The following is a 16,468-nucleotide window of genomic DNA, read 5'->3' as shown; positions in this document are numbered from 1 at the left end:
AATAATACCCTGTAATCACTGCAGTTGACTTGTAACACGAAATATTTTATGTTTTACGATTGATCATTGTTTAGAACAACCAACCTATTCACCTAGTTTCCTCGCCTTTATTGTATCTGTGTTTGATTAATGTATAGTACTAATCAAGAAACCGAGCGAAGTCTTCACTTGGACTTCGGACTCATCAAGCCCTGTATTTAGTAGTGACGAATGTGTTTAACTTGAAGGAGGGGCAGGGGCTTGTACTGTGGATACCTATTTCTTTCCTTCCCTCTCTGTCTCTCTCTCTGTCTCTCTCATCCATCTCTCTCTCTATCTCATTCTCTCTCTCTCTCTCTCTCTCTTCTTCTTCTTCTTCTCCTTCTTTTTCTTCTTCTTCTTCTCCTTGTTGTTCTTCTTTTTCTTCCTTTTCTTGTTCTTAAAGGTGTTGTTGTTCTTCTTCTCCTTGTCGTTTTTGTTGTTCTTCTTTCTTCATCTCCTTCTGTCCATACAAAATACTGCCGAAATTGCCCCTTCCGTGATTTTTTTTTTCTTCAGTGATTCGTTAACGTCCGTTTTTTTTAAAATTCTTTCTCCTTCTTTCCTTCTTTCATTTCCTCTTTTTGTTTGGTCTTTTCTTTTTTAAATAGCGTTATCAGAAATCCAACATGGGCGAATATTATGTCGCCAATTTGTGTTTGTTTATCTAAGAGCACGCAAACCGTCTTGCTTTATCGCAATCTACAAGGACCCGCCCCTTAATCCTATTCTTTACTCATTATGCCCTGCACACATCTATGCGTGACTGATATCTCGTAATAAGTAAGGAATGCTTGGGCTCTTCATTAACACTCTCTGGAATTAGATCTTCAGACGTGTAGCAATTTTGCTCAGCATCTTAAAGGGGGAAATAAATATGTCTGAACCCGTCAAAGAAGGAGAGACACCAAATCAGGTATGTTTATGTTATTATTGCATTTTTTCCAAGAAGGAATATTTTAGTCATCAAAGTTATGTTTCAATCGTCCAGTGCCAAAGAAAGGTAGGTTAAACTGCGGAGATGTTATGGTAAAGAGGTTCATTAACTCGACTCTTAATTCAAGGCTTGAAGGTTCCAATCCCACCCCGGCACTATTGTTCTTTGACAAGATATTTATCCACATTAAACTGTGGAGATGTTATGGTGTAGAGCAGGCCTGGTATATATAGAGGTTCATTTACTTGACTCTCAATCCAAGGCTTGAGGGTTCAATCTCAGCCCGGCACTATTGTTCTTTGACAAGATATCTATCCACATTAAACTGTCGAGATGTTATGGTATAGAGCAGGCCTGGTATAGAGGTTCATTTACTGACTCTCAATCCAAGGCTTGAGGGTTCAATCCCAGCCCGGCACTATTGTCCTTTGACAAGCTATTTATCCACATTAAACTGTGGAGATGTTATGATATAGAGGCTCACTCACTTGACTCTCAATTCAAGGGTTGAGGGTTCCAATCCCACCCCGGCACTATTGTTCTTTGACAAGCTATTTATCCACATTAAACTGTGGAGATGTTATGATATAGAGGCTCATTAGCTCGACTCTCAATTCAAGGCTTGAGGGTTCCAATCCAGCCCGGCATTATTGTTCTTTGACAAGATATTTATCCACATTAAACTGTGGAGATGTTATGATATAGAGGCTCATTAGCTCGACTCTCAATTCAAGGCTTGAGGGTTCCAATCCAGCCCGGCATTATTGTTCTTTGACAAGATATTTATCCACATTAAACTGTGGAGATGTTATGATATAGAGGCTCACTCACTTGACTCTCAATTCAAGGCTTGATTGTTCCATTCCAAGCCCGGCACTATTGTCATTTGACAAGATATTTATCCACATAAATTTTGCCACCCTCCACGCAGGTGTAAAATATGGCTACCCGTCATGCCAGAGCGCTTCTTTTTTTTAGCCGCCAGCTATTCAATTTAATTCAATTCAATTTTGGTTTAATAATATCAACATATACAATGTACAATGTAGTAGTATTTTTAAATTATTTTTTAAAAAATTCCATAAATCAGGGGTAAGACAAAAATATTCCAACTATAACTGAGCCTTGAGCCATAATGCATGGCCATCCAGAGGATTTTTGTATGTTGGGGACCGGGGTAAAATGCAATAAATTATTGAAAATTTATTGCATTTTCTGTGTTTTTTTTAATTTAAGGAAACTGCCCCTATAGCCCCCGCTGCGAACAGTCATGGTTCAGTGACAAAGCAATGGCCTCGTAACTGTGAGGCCCCAGCAATTAAAAAGTGTGTCGATGTGCTATATTTATAGAGCCCTTTTGTGGGGCATTAATCCTCATTACTGTCATTTATGACTTAAGGGCGTAGGTCCCCTATTTGATAAGCATAGTAGCATACACAGTCATGCAAAACACACATTGTCAAATTCTTATTCAATAAAATCTCAGAATGTATACTATTATCTAGATCTATTATTTTTAAATTATTTTTAAAATAATTCCATAAATAAATTGGGGTAAAACAAAAATATTCCAACTATATGAGCGACAGTGTATAAGAATCTATTATCAAAATGCAAATTTTCCGTCAGGATTGTGTGTAATTAAATAAATGAATGTAGCAAATAGATAGATTTGAATCAGTGTGCATGAGTTTATATTTTTTATAAACATGATAATATTCATTAATTTAAGCTTATCCTGTTAATCAATATGATGATTATACCTGATGAAGCCATGTTTGTTTGTTGTTTTTTTTTGTTTTTTTTGGGTTTTTTTAGTCTGCAGTTATGAAAACGTCATTGATTTTGCTTGTTTGTTGCACTCTTTTGCACAACATATATCTATTGAGAAATTTAATTTCCTTTCTGAAATGTTTGTTAATTAAAAATTATTTTGTCCTTGTCTCATAAGGTTCGTTACAAATTTTAATTATGGGTCGTTGCAAAAGTTTTTTAACTCACGTATGGTGCTTATCCCCCCCCCCCCCCCCCCCCCCCCGTCCAAAAAAAGTCATTTGGGGCCTCGTCAAGATAAGAGAATAATAGAGGAGGAATTGAAAATTCAATATCTGCGTTCGATCAAATTTCAACACCTTAACCTAGTCCAATATCTCTACCTAATGATCTAAACACTGTCATAGCTATTTTAAGAACCCATTATCATCAAACACACGTTTAAAGACATCATTGTGTTTCTTTGTCGTTGGGACAATGGTGATTAGACCATAAACGATTATCATATTACAAGACATACCTTGAAACAACGTATGTAAATATAGATACCTGTTAATGCATCACCATTTTGTCAAATATTTATTCAAAATTGACCTTATAATGCACTCCCGTGTTAAACAAACGCACTATTTTTTTTGTTTCGATTCAGAAATCAAGTTGGAATAACACTTTAAGGTCAACTACCAGAGCCGATTGAAAACAACCAAATATGCAAACGACTCATCAATGTAGGCCTATGCATTAATCATGTTCAAACAAGTCGTATATTAGTTGAGCCCAAACCGACTGATGAATAATGATAACAGAAGTTCACACTTTGTTTGATAACAAATGTTTATAGATGCACGAACTTTTAATTCTCAACATACGCAAAATGTACACATGTCACATGCTTCCATGCATCAATAATAATTTGGTTATATATATCAGTATTCATACTTCTATTCCTGCGGGCTCTTCAGTTATCATTACCCGAGTTTTGTCATGTAGTCCCACCCATAATTCGAGAGGGTCCAACTTTAGCAAGACAGCTTATCCAGGGATGGAGGAACATAAAAATGCTCGAACCCGGAACCTTTTGTATGAGAGCCAACATATACATACCACAGAGCCACCACATTACGGTTGTACATGTACTGTTGTCTGTTATTAGGGCGAAAATCATATGCCATTTCATCACCATAATCTTGATTGTTGTTGTTGTTATTGTTTTAGTTGTTGCTTTTGATGTTGTTTTTTATTGAAATAAATTTCTGGCAACTGTCCTGATTGTTGTTTTAGCTCTATGATCATTATCGAACTATACGCAAATAAAGTAGCCTGCGGAGGTCAAAATAGTATGTTTTATAAAATGTTATCAAACAATTCAAAACACGCATTATATGATTTCCCCTGATATGAATATTAATACAGTGAACCAAAGTTAAGACAGTACCGCATGTCGATATCCTTTTGGGGTGTTGTACTCACATAATTTATATATCCTGAGTAATCATAATTTGGATCTGGCTGCAAGGGGGAAAAAGTCGAATAATCAGTATTGTGATCTAGATAGCAGTATTGACCATTTCAAATTCAAATTCATTCACGTTATTCATATGTAAATACAGTGTTACATATTTGAAAAAAGAGTGAAAACGCTCACACACCTACGCACCCACAAACATACCCTCATATACAAGGCGGCGAAAAACCCAAACCATAATGGGTTTCCATTCATTTCTTTTAACATTGTGCTTTCTTTAAAATGTAATACCGCATTGTGCAATATAGATTTGCCTGCAAACCCTTCTGCAATCTTTCCTTCGTCTTAATGTAGGATTGAACACGAAGCATTATCCTCTGAGAATTGGTGATTAAAACATATTAGAGTGCAAGGTCCATTCAACCATAGCGATAATCTCGGCTTTAACATAACCCGAACTGTAGTCACTGAAATACCTAATAGATACCTGTAGGCCTATAAAGGTGTGTATGTTTATCGAAGTTACGCAACTCAATCTCATAAAATGCTCATCTGAAATTGATAGGGTAGATCGTATGAAAAGGTGTGCCAAAGATAGACTTGGAATTCTCCCTTTGTTTTTTAACGAAGAAATGACTGAAATCATGAGGCACCAACTGGAAGTTCTTAAATTGCAAACTCCAGGAACTATGTCAAGGAGTGACAGTGACTGAAAAATAGTATTGATCGTATTATTATATTTGATGTACATTAGATAGGGTCTTAACCGTACGTGTATATGATATCTATATATATATATAATGGTTTATTTATTCAAAAATCACATTTCAGCCCAAAGGCTGAATTGCACGATTTTTTTACAAATCTTTGACATAAAAACAGATTATAATGAACATTGTAAAAAGCATTACACAAAATAATAACTGCATACAAAATTAGTAACGCTATAATATTCAACTAATATTCTTTTACATTTTAAACCGAAGTAGCTAGGATTATCAGATGGTATAAAGGCACATAGATTAATAGATGATCAGATTGAGAGAGGGAGAGAGAGAATCAAGAAGGGAGAGAAAAAAAGGTGGGAGTCAGAGAGGAAGAACTAGTGTTGGAAGAAAAAATACCATAAGGTAAAAACTAAGAATCAGGAGTAACGAAAGCCAGAAATAAGGCTCTAGGTATGTGTTTTTGAATGCTTCATCGTCAGATGAAAGAGCAAACCAGGTACAACGAATACATGATATATTGATATTTGAGTTCGCAATTTTACTTTTCTTCTGTTTCCCTTTTTGGCAATTTAAGTACCTTGTCCTCAACGTTAATTGCTGGGCATTGAGATGTTTAAGCCTGAATGTATCTCGTTTATCGATTAATAATGTCAAATTAATAAGATCAATAATATTAATGAAACAGTGATGATTCTTATAATATATAAATATTTTTTCTTGATTTCTGGTGTATTTCCGATTCAAAATCTCTCTTAAATCAAATAATTTATTCTGTATCTAAAGGACATTTTTTGTTTGTAATTATGACTTGATTAGACATCCTATATATGAGTGAAATTCACTGAAGTAAACTGAACTAACTTGAACTGAACAGAACTGTGTACCTTTTATGTGAATGTCATGATTGTTAATATTTTGTACTTTTACCATGTGAGAGACCTCGCAATTTGTAAATTAGTCGCAATGAAACTTTATTAAAAATATGACAAGGTATATTTACTTTGATATATTAGTAGAAGAGTTTTCCAAATTATTGATTAAAAAAGCTTTAAATCTAGGCCATACCGTGCAAGAACGACCAGAAGACATTATGATCAACCCCCTTAAATGTCTAGAATTTCAACAATATATTTAAAACTGCTCAGGTAGTATTGTGACGTCATGCTTTATGTGCATGCCGACGGCACCTTTTCCTCTAACACGTTTTAAAGGCCTTTATTATTTATTACCAATTTAGAATGGCGAATCTGATGCCGCCTCCAAACAACCACCTAGCTATGGAGTCGACGCCTCGGGACAACCTGTAGCCGGTCAACCCATGATGGTGCCCGGCCAACAAATGATGGCGGGTCAACCAATGGGAGCACCCGGTCAACCCATGATGGCACCTGGCCAGCAGATGATGGTACCAGGCCAACAGATGGGAGCACCCGGACAACCAATGATGGCACCTGGCCAGCAGATGATGGTACCAGGCCAACAGATGGGAGCACCCGGACAACCAATGATGGCACCTGGCCAGCAGATGATGGTACCAGGCCAACAGATGGGTGTACCAGGACAATACGCTTACTACCCCAACGCACAGGGCCAGGTACCCATGGTGGTGGGCCAGCAACCCGGTATGCCGATGCCGGTGCAGCTGATGCCAGCACCACAGGCTATTCCCGGGTGCCCACCTGGTTTGGAATACATGGTTCAGTTGGAGCAGCTCCTTGTTCATCAGCAGATCGAGCTGGCAGAAAGTAGGTAACAAAGTATGATGAACATGTTCGCAATTATAAAGACGTTCGAGAAATCATGTCAAGAGCAAAAGTAATACCTCATTGTAGTATTAATACCTCAAAGATCGTACCTTTCAATTTGAAATGAAGCACAAGGCTATCATTACAACTGAAATTGTCTCAGGTTGATCTCTGAATATCTTTATGAACGTGGCCAGGGTAATCATCAATTATCTTTGCCTTAAAACATCCCTAGGCTTAACCAACATTTCACTTAAGACTACTTATCCCTGGAACACCCCCAAGCAAAAATATCCGAGGTTACCACATCTTAGGACAAGTTTTCTATAACTGTTTATCCAAGACATTCACCCATAGGATCAAAACCTATGATAATCCCCCCTCAAGACTACCTCGTATTACCACATCCCAGGACACTACAGGGGCATTACGCATTTCTTAATTATGCGTATGAATGATAGCAACATTGGCTCGGTAAACTGTACTGACGAATTAAAGAATTATGTCAGAGGTTAAAGAAATGACGTCGTTACCTATCTTCTGTAAGGGACAATTCATGGACTTGACAGGTTAAACAAGTTTGAAGAACTTTGATCGATAATACGCTGGTATTGCAATTAATGTATTCAATTTTCCTTTTCTGTTTTTAGTGATCACTAATATCAACTTTGAGAACAAATACATGATCAAAAACAGCATGGGACAACAGGTCTATTTTGCCAGAGAACGTAAGTACCCCCATATCGCTTGTAATCTTGTTTCTCTCCTCCTCCTCCTCCTCCTCCTCCTCCTCCTCCTCCTCTTCCCCTCCTCCTCTTCCTCCTCATCCACATTCGCCTACTCCTCTTCCTCCTCCATCCCCTTTGCTCTTCTTCCTCCTCCTCCTCCCTCTCCCTCTTTTTATATTCAAGATAAATATTGATTTTACCTCTTTTAAACTTAAAAAGCGATCAGTGGCAAAATCAACTGAAATCGTTTCAAACTATGAAAATTGCATTATGTTGATTATAGCGTGACAAAAAAAGATATGTGTGTTATTATAATTGGAAAATGTTAAAAAGATGGAATCTAATTGAGGAAAACAGATACATCATGTGCGGATACTAAAAAGGAGACCATCTATTTATTTTAAAGATCTAAAAGTTTTCGTCAAAACTATAACCACTAAAGAACCACACAACATTTCTTTTAAGATATTACCATCTCTCCAAGAAAGAATATTCCAGTCCTTGTAAAGGACTGCACACAATTTGCTGTACCTGTTTAAGTTATCTCATTTTCATCTACCATGTTAATTGTAAACTGTTGAGTTCTAGTATGTGTATTGATTTTCTTTATCAGTTTAAAAGTTAATGTCTGGAAATGTGTATATATATATTGCTGTAGCATGGAATTTTGTTTTACTTTATTGAACGCAAAAACATAATTCAACTAAACAAACACACGAAGAAAAGAATAACGTTCTTTCCTATTCTCGTGTATTTCTTCTTATGATCAGACTCTGATGCGTGTATGCGTATCTGCTGTGGACCTGCTCGAGGGTTCGACATGACTATAACTGATAATATGGGACAGGTAAGCTAGGGACATCTTCATAATAATAAATCTTTTTCCACTTTAAAGCGCAAGTCTGGTCCATATATGCAAGTTTGAGAGATTAAATAGGGAAAGAAATGTAAAGAACGGAACAGTGAAAGTTTCATCACAATCGTATGAATACTAAAAAGTGAAATGGAATTTTTAAGTTTCGCTTAATTTCGGAATTGATTTGTATCACATAAAAGCATATTCAAGTTAGGAAGTTAATGATGTCAACCGCTCACTTATCTCTATCTGTTCGTTACATCAAATTTAACAGAAACACCACTCTTTTGCTCTTGGAATATAAAACATGGCTTGAACCCTCGTGGAATAAGTGCAAAATCAGAATCTCATTGTAATATAAAGAAACAAATTCATACAGGTGTGTCGAAAAAAAAGTTTGTAATAATGTTTTGTGTGTTGGTAGAAACCAACCATCAATCTTGTTTGCCTATATTTCATAGCAGAAGCTAGGTTATCCGCATCACTTTAAATATTCGTGTATGTTTTGCTAAGTGTTGCTCGTCGTGCTGTTGTTGTAATAGGCGCAAACTGCCACTCTTTCTTGTATGTTCAAATGGAGGAAATGATCCGTACCACTTGAATATTCAAATGTAGTGCTGAACTCTTTAGCTGCTTTCTTCGCCCTCTGCGCGGTTGTTGTTTGCCACACGTGCAATTTTGCACAAAACAATAGGAACCAACTGACGGAAAGATTGCTTTGTGCCACACAATGCCTTTGCAAAATTACCAGTTAACGGGGCTTGATTAGCCTCAGGGCAACATTCCTAACCCCAGTTTAGACCAATCTCGCTCTAGAAACACTTAAATAATCACGAAGCTTTATATGTATATATCATGCGATAAATACCATGTGGTACAGGGAGATTACCTGTGTTGTATACTAATCATAAAGAGTTAATGTTGTAGGATTGTATCGGCCTGCTTGACGTACTTTGGTGATAGCACCTTTCACTCTTTCCTTCTTGTTTTCAACATAACAGGAGGTGATCAAAATCACTCGAATCTTCAAATTGTGTGCTGGATGTTGCTGGTGTTCTCAGGGTACCAACTATTGCTCCTTCTTTATCGAGGTTGAAAGCCCACCCGGAACGACCATCGGATACATTAGGCAAAGGTAGGTTCTCTTCTTTGGTATTCATAGGTGCTGGTAAAAGGCAGCTTCAGTATAGTAATTTCATCAAGAAATCCATCCATTTCTATCTGGAGCGGAGGGAAGGAGGGGGGGGGGGGGGTAAATCGAAACAATTCTAGAATTCGAAGTTTATATAACCACATTACTAACGTGTCATTTATTGATGGTTAATTCAGTATACATACTATTTGGTAACAAGAGGTATCAAAAATCAACGTGCTAATCATAGTAAGCCTCCAATAAATCATTATTTCGCATTGAATACAATCACAAGATTGGTTAATATGGAAGCACAGAAAATGCTTAATAGAAATGTCCAAAGCACAACAAAATAAACAAACTAAACAAAATGATAGGAGAAACAGCGAAAAAGAGGGGGAAAAGTACTTTTGAATACATCGAAGGTACGATGGCTCATTTATATCAACTCTATCTTCGGTTCTATAATGTTAAATATTCAAAAAGTTGCCGCTTCAAATTAATGTTACGTTTTCCGCAACCCTCCCCCCCCCAAAAAAAAAAACACCAAAACGACAACAACAGCAACTTAAAGATCTTGTTTCTTGACGAGAATTTACCCTACCATTAATCAGGCGTTTAAGTATAACTCCTGCACACTGTACATGAAGCGTCATTTGTCTGACGTAAGGCTACGTCAATGACGTGTGCAGTGTTTGACGCACCATGTGATATCATGGGAAATTTAAACAAACAGGAACAATGTCAATATTGTTTTGAATGACTGGCATATGGGTTAATTGTCTCCACAATGTGGAATAGCGCACGTAATCATGATAAGAACGCAATCGAAATGCTGCCCCTCGTATGCAACTAGCATAAACAATGAAGATAATAATGTTGATAATCATAATGATAATAATAATTATAATGAGTATTTGTAAAACACCATATCCGTTTTGCAAAAAGGTCAAGGGGCTGAGAGTATATATGAAAAATAAAAACTATAATTAAGTGTAAATTGCATTACAGGGTACACCCCCAAACAATTTTTTTTTTTAAATACATAAATAAGATTAAAATATGGATACACTTAGGGAATATACATGAATGACACAGATGAAATATTGGAATATTGAATTAATCAAAAACAATTTCGATTTATTTAAACGTTTTAAACGCAACTAGCAACTAATGCAATCGAAACGAGCAGAATGGGTTTATCCAACATCTCAAACTCACTTTCTTTGTAGTCGAAGCTTTGCATCGCCGCACTTCGACGTCACAGACGCTAACGACCAGACGCAGCTTAAGATCCGTGGTCATTGGTGTCGATGCCAGACTATCTGTTGCACAGCAGACATCGAATTCAAGGTAAGTGATCCGAAGCCCAACTATAACCCTTTCATAGTCAGGTTCCATCGTGGTCAATCCACCTTTCTCCGACATGATTATGCTCGTCAATGTTTCATCAAAAATATTTGGTTAGGATAAGGGTTGCAGGTGGGTTTTACACGTAGGGTTTGAATAACAGTTAAGTACACTGTGTCTCTTAGTCCATGGTTAAAGTTAACAGCAGATCAACTGTCGTCATCGGAGGAATTGTATCAAAGCTAAAATTATGGCCCGGATTTCGAAACCTGCTCTACTTTAAAACCAGCCTAAATGTTTCAGCCTGGTGGGGAGTGTTTCACAAAGACTAAGATCGATTTAAGTTGGACTTGAACTACGGCAGGCCATACATGACACTGGTTGCTCTCATCATTGATCTCTCGAAGGATGTCAGAAATGTACAGAATTAAATTTGTTGATAGTTTATTGTGGAAACCTTTAATTATTTTGAAGCTGTTTTCGACAGGTAGTTTCTAAACTAAAGTGCAATGCATAGAATTGGTGTCCATTTGATTTCTGGTTGATTTTCACGACAGTTGTCCTTTGAGATGATATTAATGTACACTCTCAACCTATAGGTGTAGTAAACAAGTGCCCGGTAAGAAAGAGTCCCCTGAATGTTTGAGTGAATTATAATGTTTGCCCAGCTAAAGCCGGTATAGTATTATGATTGCACAGCTCATGGAAAATAGTATAACGATGAGGGTACCATTCTTATCAATACTTGCTCGATCTACATTCATCTTCATCAGTCGATATTTCCTTTTGATCTTCAATGATTAAACTTCAACTCAAAATTCGTTTGCTCTTGTAAATTCCTGTCCTCCAGATATTCACAAATGACTTGAAGACTCAGGTTGGAAAGGTCTCAAAGCAATGGGGTGGCTGGCTAAGGGAAAACTACACACAAGCAGACAACTTCGGAGTTGAATGTAAGTATTCAGTTGGAATGAAGTGATTGAAAATTGTAATTAATACATGGCTGACGAGGGCGCTCTTTGGTATTTATTTATTTGTTTTAATTTGTTTATCAGGTTAGCCCATTTACCAATAAGTAGTGGTCTTCAAAAAGCATAACGTTTACACAGGACAGTTAACATACATTTCCATAGTACATTTAAAAAAGATATAAACAGGTAATAACAGAGGTCGCACAAACGAATACCCGTTTGCTTAATAATCATATATTATTAACCTAGTTCAACCCTAGTGACAATATGAGTATGAGTATATTGACACCATAGTGGTAGCTGTGCGTGCATGTAGGAAGGAGGGCAGAGTCTCGCGATTAATCGAGCGAAATATTGCTATTAACGAGAGAATGATTAGTACAAAGTTTATGAGAAAGTGAGAAATAGAGAGAGAGAGAGGGTGAGGGGGGTTGGAAGGGGTAAGGAGACGAAGAGAGAAGGAGAGTGAGAGAGTCCATTCATCTCTTATTTTAAATTGAGCTGAACTGCTGATTAAAAACTGTCCTATAAGCTATTCATTAATCTGTTAATTCTGTAATCCGTTAATTCTATTATTCTTCCATCTTTATTAATCCCGTCATCATTAGTTCCTGCCGATCTGGATGTGAAAACGAAAGCTCTGCTCCTAGCCAGTACCTTCCTCATCGTAAGTTGCCTTCTATTTTCTAGGCAGGGTATTGGTCTACTGACACTACTTCAGATCAGAGCCATCCGTACACAGAGTTTGGCCAACTTGGTTTCACTTTTCAGTGTGCTTGCCCAACAAAGCAGTAGTCGCCATATTGTGTCCAACTCGAACCGGGTTATATAAGCCAAACTCTGTGTATAGTTGGGCTTCAGATTTACCTATACTGCCATCTGCTGCTTAAAATGTCCCGATGTTTCGACATCCATGTCCCACAGTAAGCGCTTTACGAGCGCATGGTGATCACTGACCTGAATGTTTAGTTCTGTCAGTGATGGTGACGCCTGGGTACAGGAACTGGAATTCACTCTATGTCCGCCTTTACTGAAAGACGGTGCAAATGAAAATAAATAGCAACACTGGGACCAATGTCAGTAAAACACCATGCCTTTAATGTATCCTCATATTTTTGTTTCGACGTGAAAAGAGCATACTATTTTGCTGTATTTTTCTTAGCTCTTTCTCTCTTGTTGTTTTACCTCACAAAATGCTCAAAATGAAAATGAAATAGATTCCTGACACGAAACTGTGAAACTGGGAACTATTGAGAAAATTGAGATTTAAGATATAGGCATAATTGCATTGAAAGGCGAATCATCCCCATTGTCAATACTACTCGTTCACATTCGTTTAGATCCTTAAATGAATTTAATCTTAATTCTGTAATCATAAGATGAAAAAAGGGTCACCATTACAAGGACTCGGTAACATTGTTCAGATGAGAGAAAATGTGGCTAAGGTAGTGCCTTCAATGTTAGATGCACAATTTAAGATAATCTGGAAATTCGAGTGAAAACAGACCATTATTAATGATAAAAAATTGGGGAAAACTGATCTGATCGATTCCGTAATTCTTCCAACTATATTATTACAATTTAAACGGTTTTATGTGGAAAACGGTTAGGAAAATTCAAAGATGGCTGGGGAGAATTTGCTGTTAGAGGATGTCGCACAGTTACACCTTAAACAAAATCATGAATATCTTTGTGGTTTGAGAATTTTTGTTCAAGATTATATGCATGTTAGAGGGTTATTACAGTATATAAATGGTAACATTTCTTAGAAAAATTAAGCAATTTTTTCATCCACCTCCAACAATGTCACCGAGTCACTTTAAAAAGAATCGACCACATCGTTGGTAATCACGCCGCTCTGGAAAATTGAAGAAATTTTATTTTTACTTTTGTTTTCTTTCTACAGGACTTCATGTTCTTCGAGAACCCGCAGCAGAACAAGCAAAATTATTGAAGAGAATGACCCGTCAACTACTTCTTTCGTAGGCCATGAGAAGCAAGCAACACATTTTTAAAACTTTAGTTGTCTGTTGCATGATTGCCCTCTATTTTTTTTTAGCTGCAGTGAACTTATTCATGCGTCCAGCTTCCCCTTGTAAATATTCATCGGTTACTGGTAATTTGCACCGTTCTTTAATTTCATGATTTAGATTTAGAGATTTTTTAATATATATTTATATAAATACAGTGTGTAAATGTTTTCTTTGTATATTACATGTGATGTTTACTTGGGATGAAAATCTCATAACTTTTTTGGAAATCATACTGTAAATACGTAATTTTGTTTATCTGTTTATTGTAATTACCGTTATGATGCTAATAATCAATGTTAGCTGGAACCACACTATCACTGTATATTTCCGCCCAGCTGAATTTACCAGCGTGTTGGAATATACATGTTTTACCATGCCTCCTTGTATATACCACGCTACATCATCTTTAATAAATAGATAACCATGATAACAGTAAGTCCGAGAATATCTCACTGAGCACGCCAGACATATTTTTTTATCGCAGTTAGTAATACATTTAATTATATGATGATGATGATGATAATAATAATAATAATTTATTAATATTCTTATTATGATAATGACAATAAAAATAATAATATTATTGGTAGTAATAATTATAACCATGGCAATAATAACCATGACGATAATAGTGGTTCTTCTAAAACTATGATGAATGTCTGTCAGACTTAACACTCCTTCTGATCCAAAATGAGATAAATATGTACATGTATTAATATAAATTGAATTCGTACGTTTGCATATAATATGAATATTGGTGTCATGTAAAATAATATACCAATATGCCTGTATAAGATCTTCTTTTTTTCGGAACGATTTAACCGGTATAACATTTCCAAGTGTCATAAAATGCTACGAAATTGTTGTTTGCGCCTAAGCCCATCACACAATAAACGATCCTTCTCTGATTTAAAAAATAATCGCAATACCACTAGATACGGAAAATAAAAATGTAATTTTCAAAGATGATATTCTGACTAATATGTATGTACAACAATTTGAATTATAGTGCACTGCAGCTTTGCAGTCCAAATAGAGAATAAATCAATTTAATATCGTTTACAATCCCATATCAAGTCTCTGATGTCAACACGATCCTCGGCCAATTTGGATTCTTCTTCATCAAGAAAGTTTTCGATCCTTTATAATTTTACTATTCACATGACTGTCTAGAACATTGATCGTCCAGGTGTTGTATATTTGAATGTTCATATGAAATGCTATTGATAATTCTTCAAACATCAGATTGCAGGCAGATCGTATAGTAAGGTAGGATTAAATGTACAAACGAGACTTTAGATTATTCATTTACTCAATTTCGTATTGTTCCTTATCTCTCTCTTAGAATGCGATACACAATGTTTAGTATGTTTTTATATCCCTTTATATTACCTTGTATTCGGGAAACTTATAAACCTTTATTAGAATTTTCTTTGTATGAAATTGATCGTTGTACTATATATTTTGAATGTGATTATTAAAAAAAATCTACAAATAAACAAAGATATATAGTGTTTAGATGTCAAGTAGAAGTTAGGTACACACACTTTCCCCCCTTTTTAAAATAGTTTTTTGCATTGATTCCAAAGAAAACAAATCAATCTTAGAAATAAAATACAGTCGTTTTTCATCTTGACATGAATTCAAAACATTTCATTACATAGATTGTACGATTGATGAAAACAAAAAAGAAATCAATTTCAACATGAAAATAAAAAACCTATCCAACCAAACACACCACTACCCCCCCCCCCCCGCCATCATGCGACACACACACACCACCCGACCACACTCCCACACATATACCAGACACTGTTCCTACCCAAATTGTAGCGACAGAATAATAGAAATAATCCATTTAAAAAAAAAAATTAAACGAAGCTACAATAGCCCAGGGTTAAAGGTTCATGAAAACTTCACTTGTTCCCACTTCTGTATACAATGTTATATTTCTTACCTGGCTGTAAATTTAGGAATTTGTCATTTTACAACAATTTACTAAAAAATGAGAAAATGGAAAATTATGTCATTTCAGCATTATGTGTAAAGCATAGTTATGGAATTAGAAATAAACCACGATTAAATTTTATTTCCCCCGAGCCCCCCCCCCCTCCCCCGATCTACACTTTGTTGGCGGAAAATCGCAGCTGATCTCCCCTACCTTTCTTCTTTCTCTTTTTTTCTTTCCCTTTCTCTCCTCTTTCCCTTTCCCTTCCCTTCCCTTCTTTCTCTCTCTTTTAGGTTTGCTATTATTATTATCAGGTGAATGAAATAATTTGTATCGAGGCACTTGATTCACTTGGGGCGTCATTGAGAACGCCCGTAGATTTGGCCAAAACCCGTTCTGGATTTCAGTACCTCGGCGGTCACCCTGCTGTTACTATAGTAGTTTTTACATTTTGCACACCTGTTATACCGGGATAATCGCTAAATAATACGATCGTAAAAACATAGATATCCAGCACAATGTCGTCTCTTTTTGTATCGGAGAAGAGCAAAAAAGCGATATTCAAGCACATTTTGGCCTCTCTCGCAAACTCTCACTGATTCGATTGTGGTCAGGCGGCTTTGGGGTGATAATCAATATACTAATCGTTAGCTTTCTTCTGGTATTAAACTTGTTTTGATCAATTGTATATTTTTGTCGGAATAAAGGAAACAAAAACGCTTGAGTGACCAATAACCTTCAGCGTCTGAAGTTCCGGATGCACGCGCAAAATAATAAACATGTT

The 16,468-nt window shown here is 36.3% G+C and overlaps 1 protein-coding gene across 1 annotated transcript; it reads left to right on the top strand.

The window, feature by feature from the left end:
* Nucleotides 1-746: 746 nt before the first annotated feature.
* Nucleotides 747-15,237, top strand: LOC586744 (phospholipid scramblase 2). The gene is made up of 9 exons (XM_786514.5): nucleotides 747-934; nucleotides 6,159-6,666; nucleotides 7,317-7,394; nucleotides 8,165-8,241; nucleotides 9,252-9,385; nucleotides 10,615-10,735; nucleotides 11,583-11,685; nucleotides 12,312-12,370; nucleotides 13,610-15,237. Exons 1-9 carry the CDS (start codon nucleotides 896-898, stop codon nucleotides 13,655-13,657), a joined length of 1,167 nt encoding a protein of 388 aa, XP_791607.2. The 5' UTR covers nucleotides 747-895; the 3' UTR covers nucleotides 13,658-15,237.
* The last annotated feature ends 1,231 nt before the right edge of the window (nucleotides 15,238-16,468 follow it).

Source organism: Strongylocentrotus purpuratus, unplaced genomic scaffold (assembly GCF_000002235.5).
Source record: "Strongylocentrotus purpuratus isolate Spur 01 unplaced genomic scaffold, Spur_5.0 spur5_scaffold_16, whole genome shotgun sequence".
Lineage (NCBI taxonomy): Eukaryota > Metazoa > Echinodermata > Echinoidea > Camarodonta > Strongylocentrotidae > Strongylocentrotus > Strongylocentrotus purpuratus.
This window is presented reverse-complemented; position numbering and strand designations above follow the sequence as displayed.

Excerpts from the sequence above, each read along its gene's own strand:
- LOC586744 (XM_786514.5), top strand. The coding sequence starts at position 896 with ATGTCTGAACCCGTCAAAGAAGGAGAGACACCAAATCAG. Across the intron at positions 6,667-7,316 it reads GCAGATCGAGCTGGCAGAAA|TGATCACTAATATCAACTTT; the intron begins GTAGGTAACAAA and ends TTCTGTTTTTAG. Across the intron at positions 11,686-12,311 it reads AGACAACTTCGGAGTTGAAT|TTCCTGCCGATCTGGATGTG; the intron begins GTAAGTATTCAG and ends CGTCATCATTAG.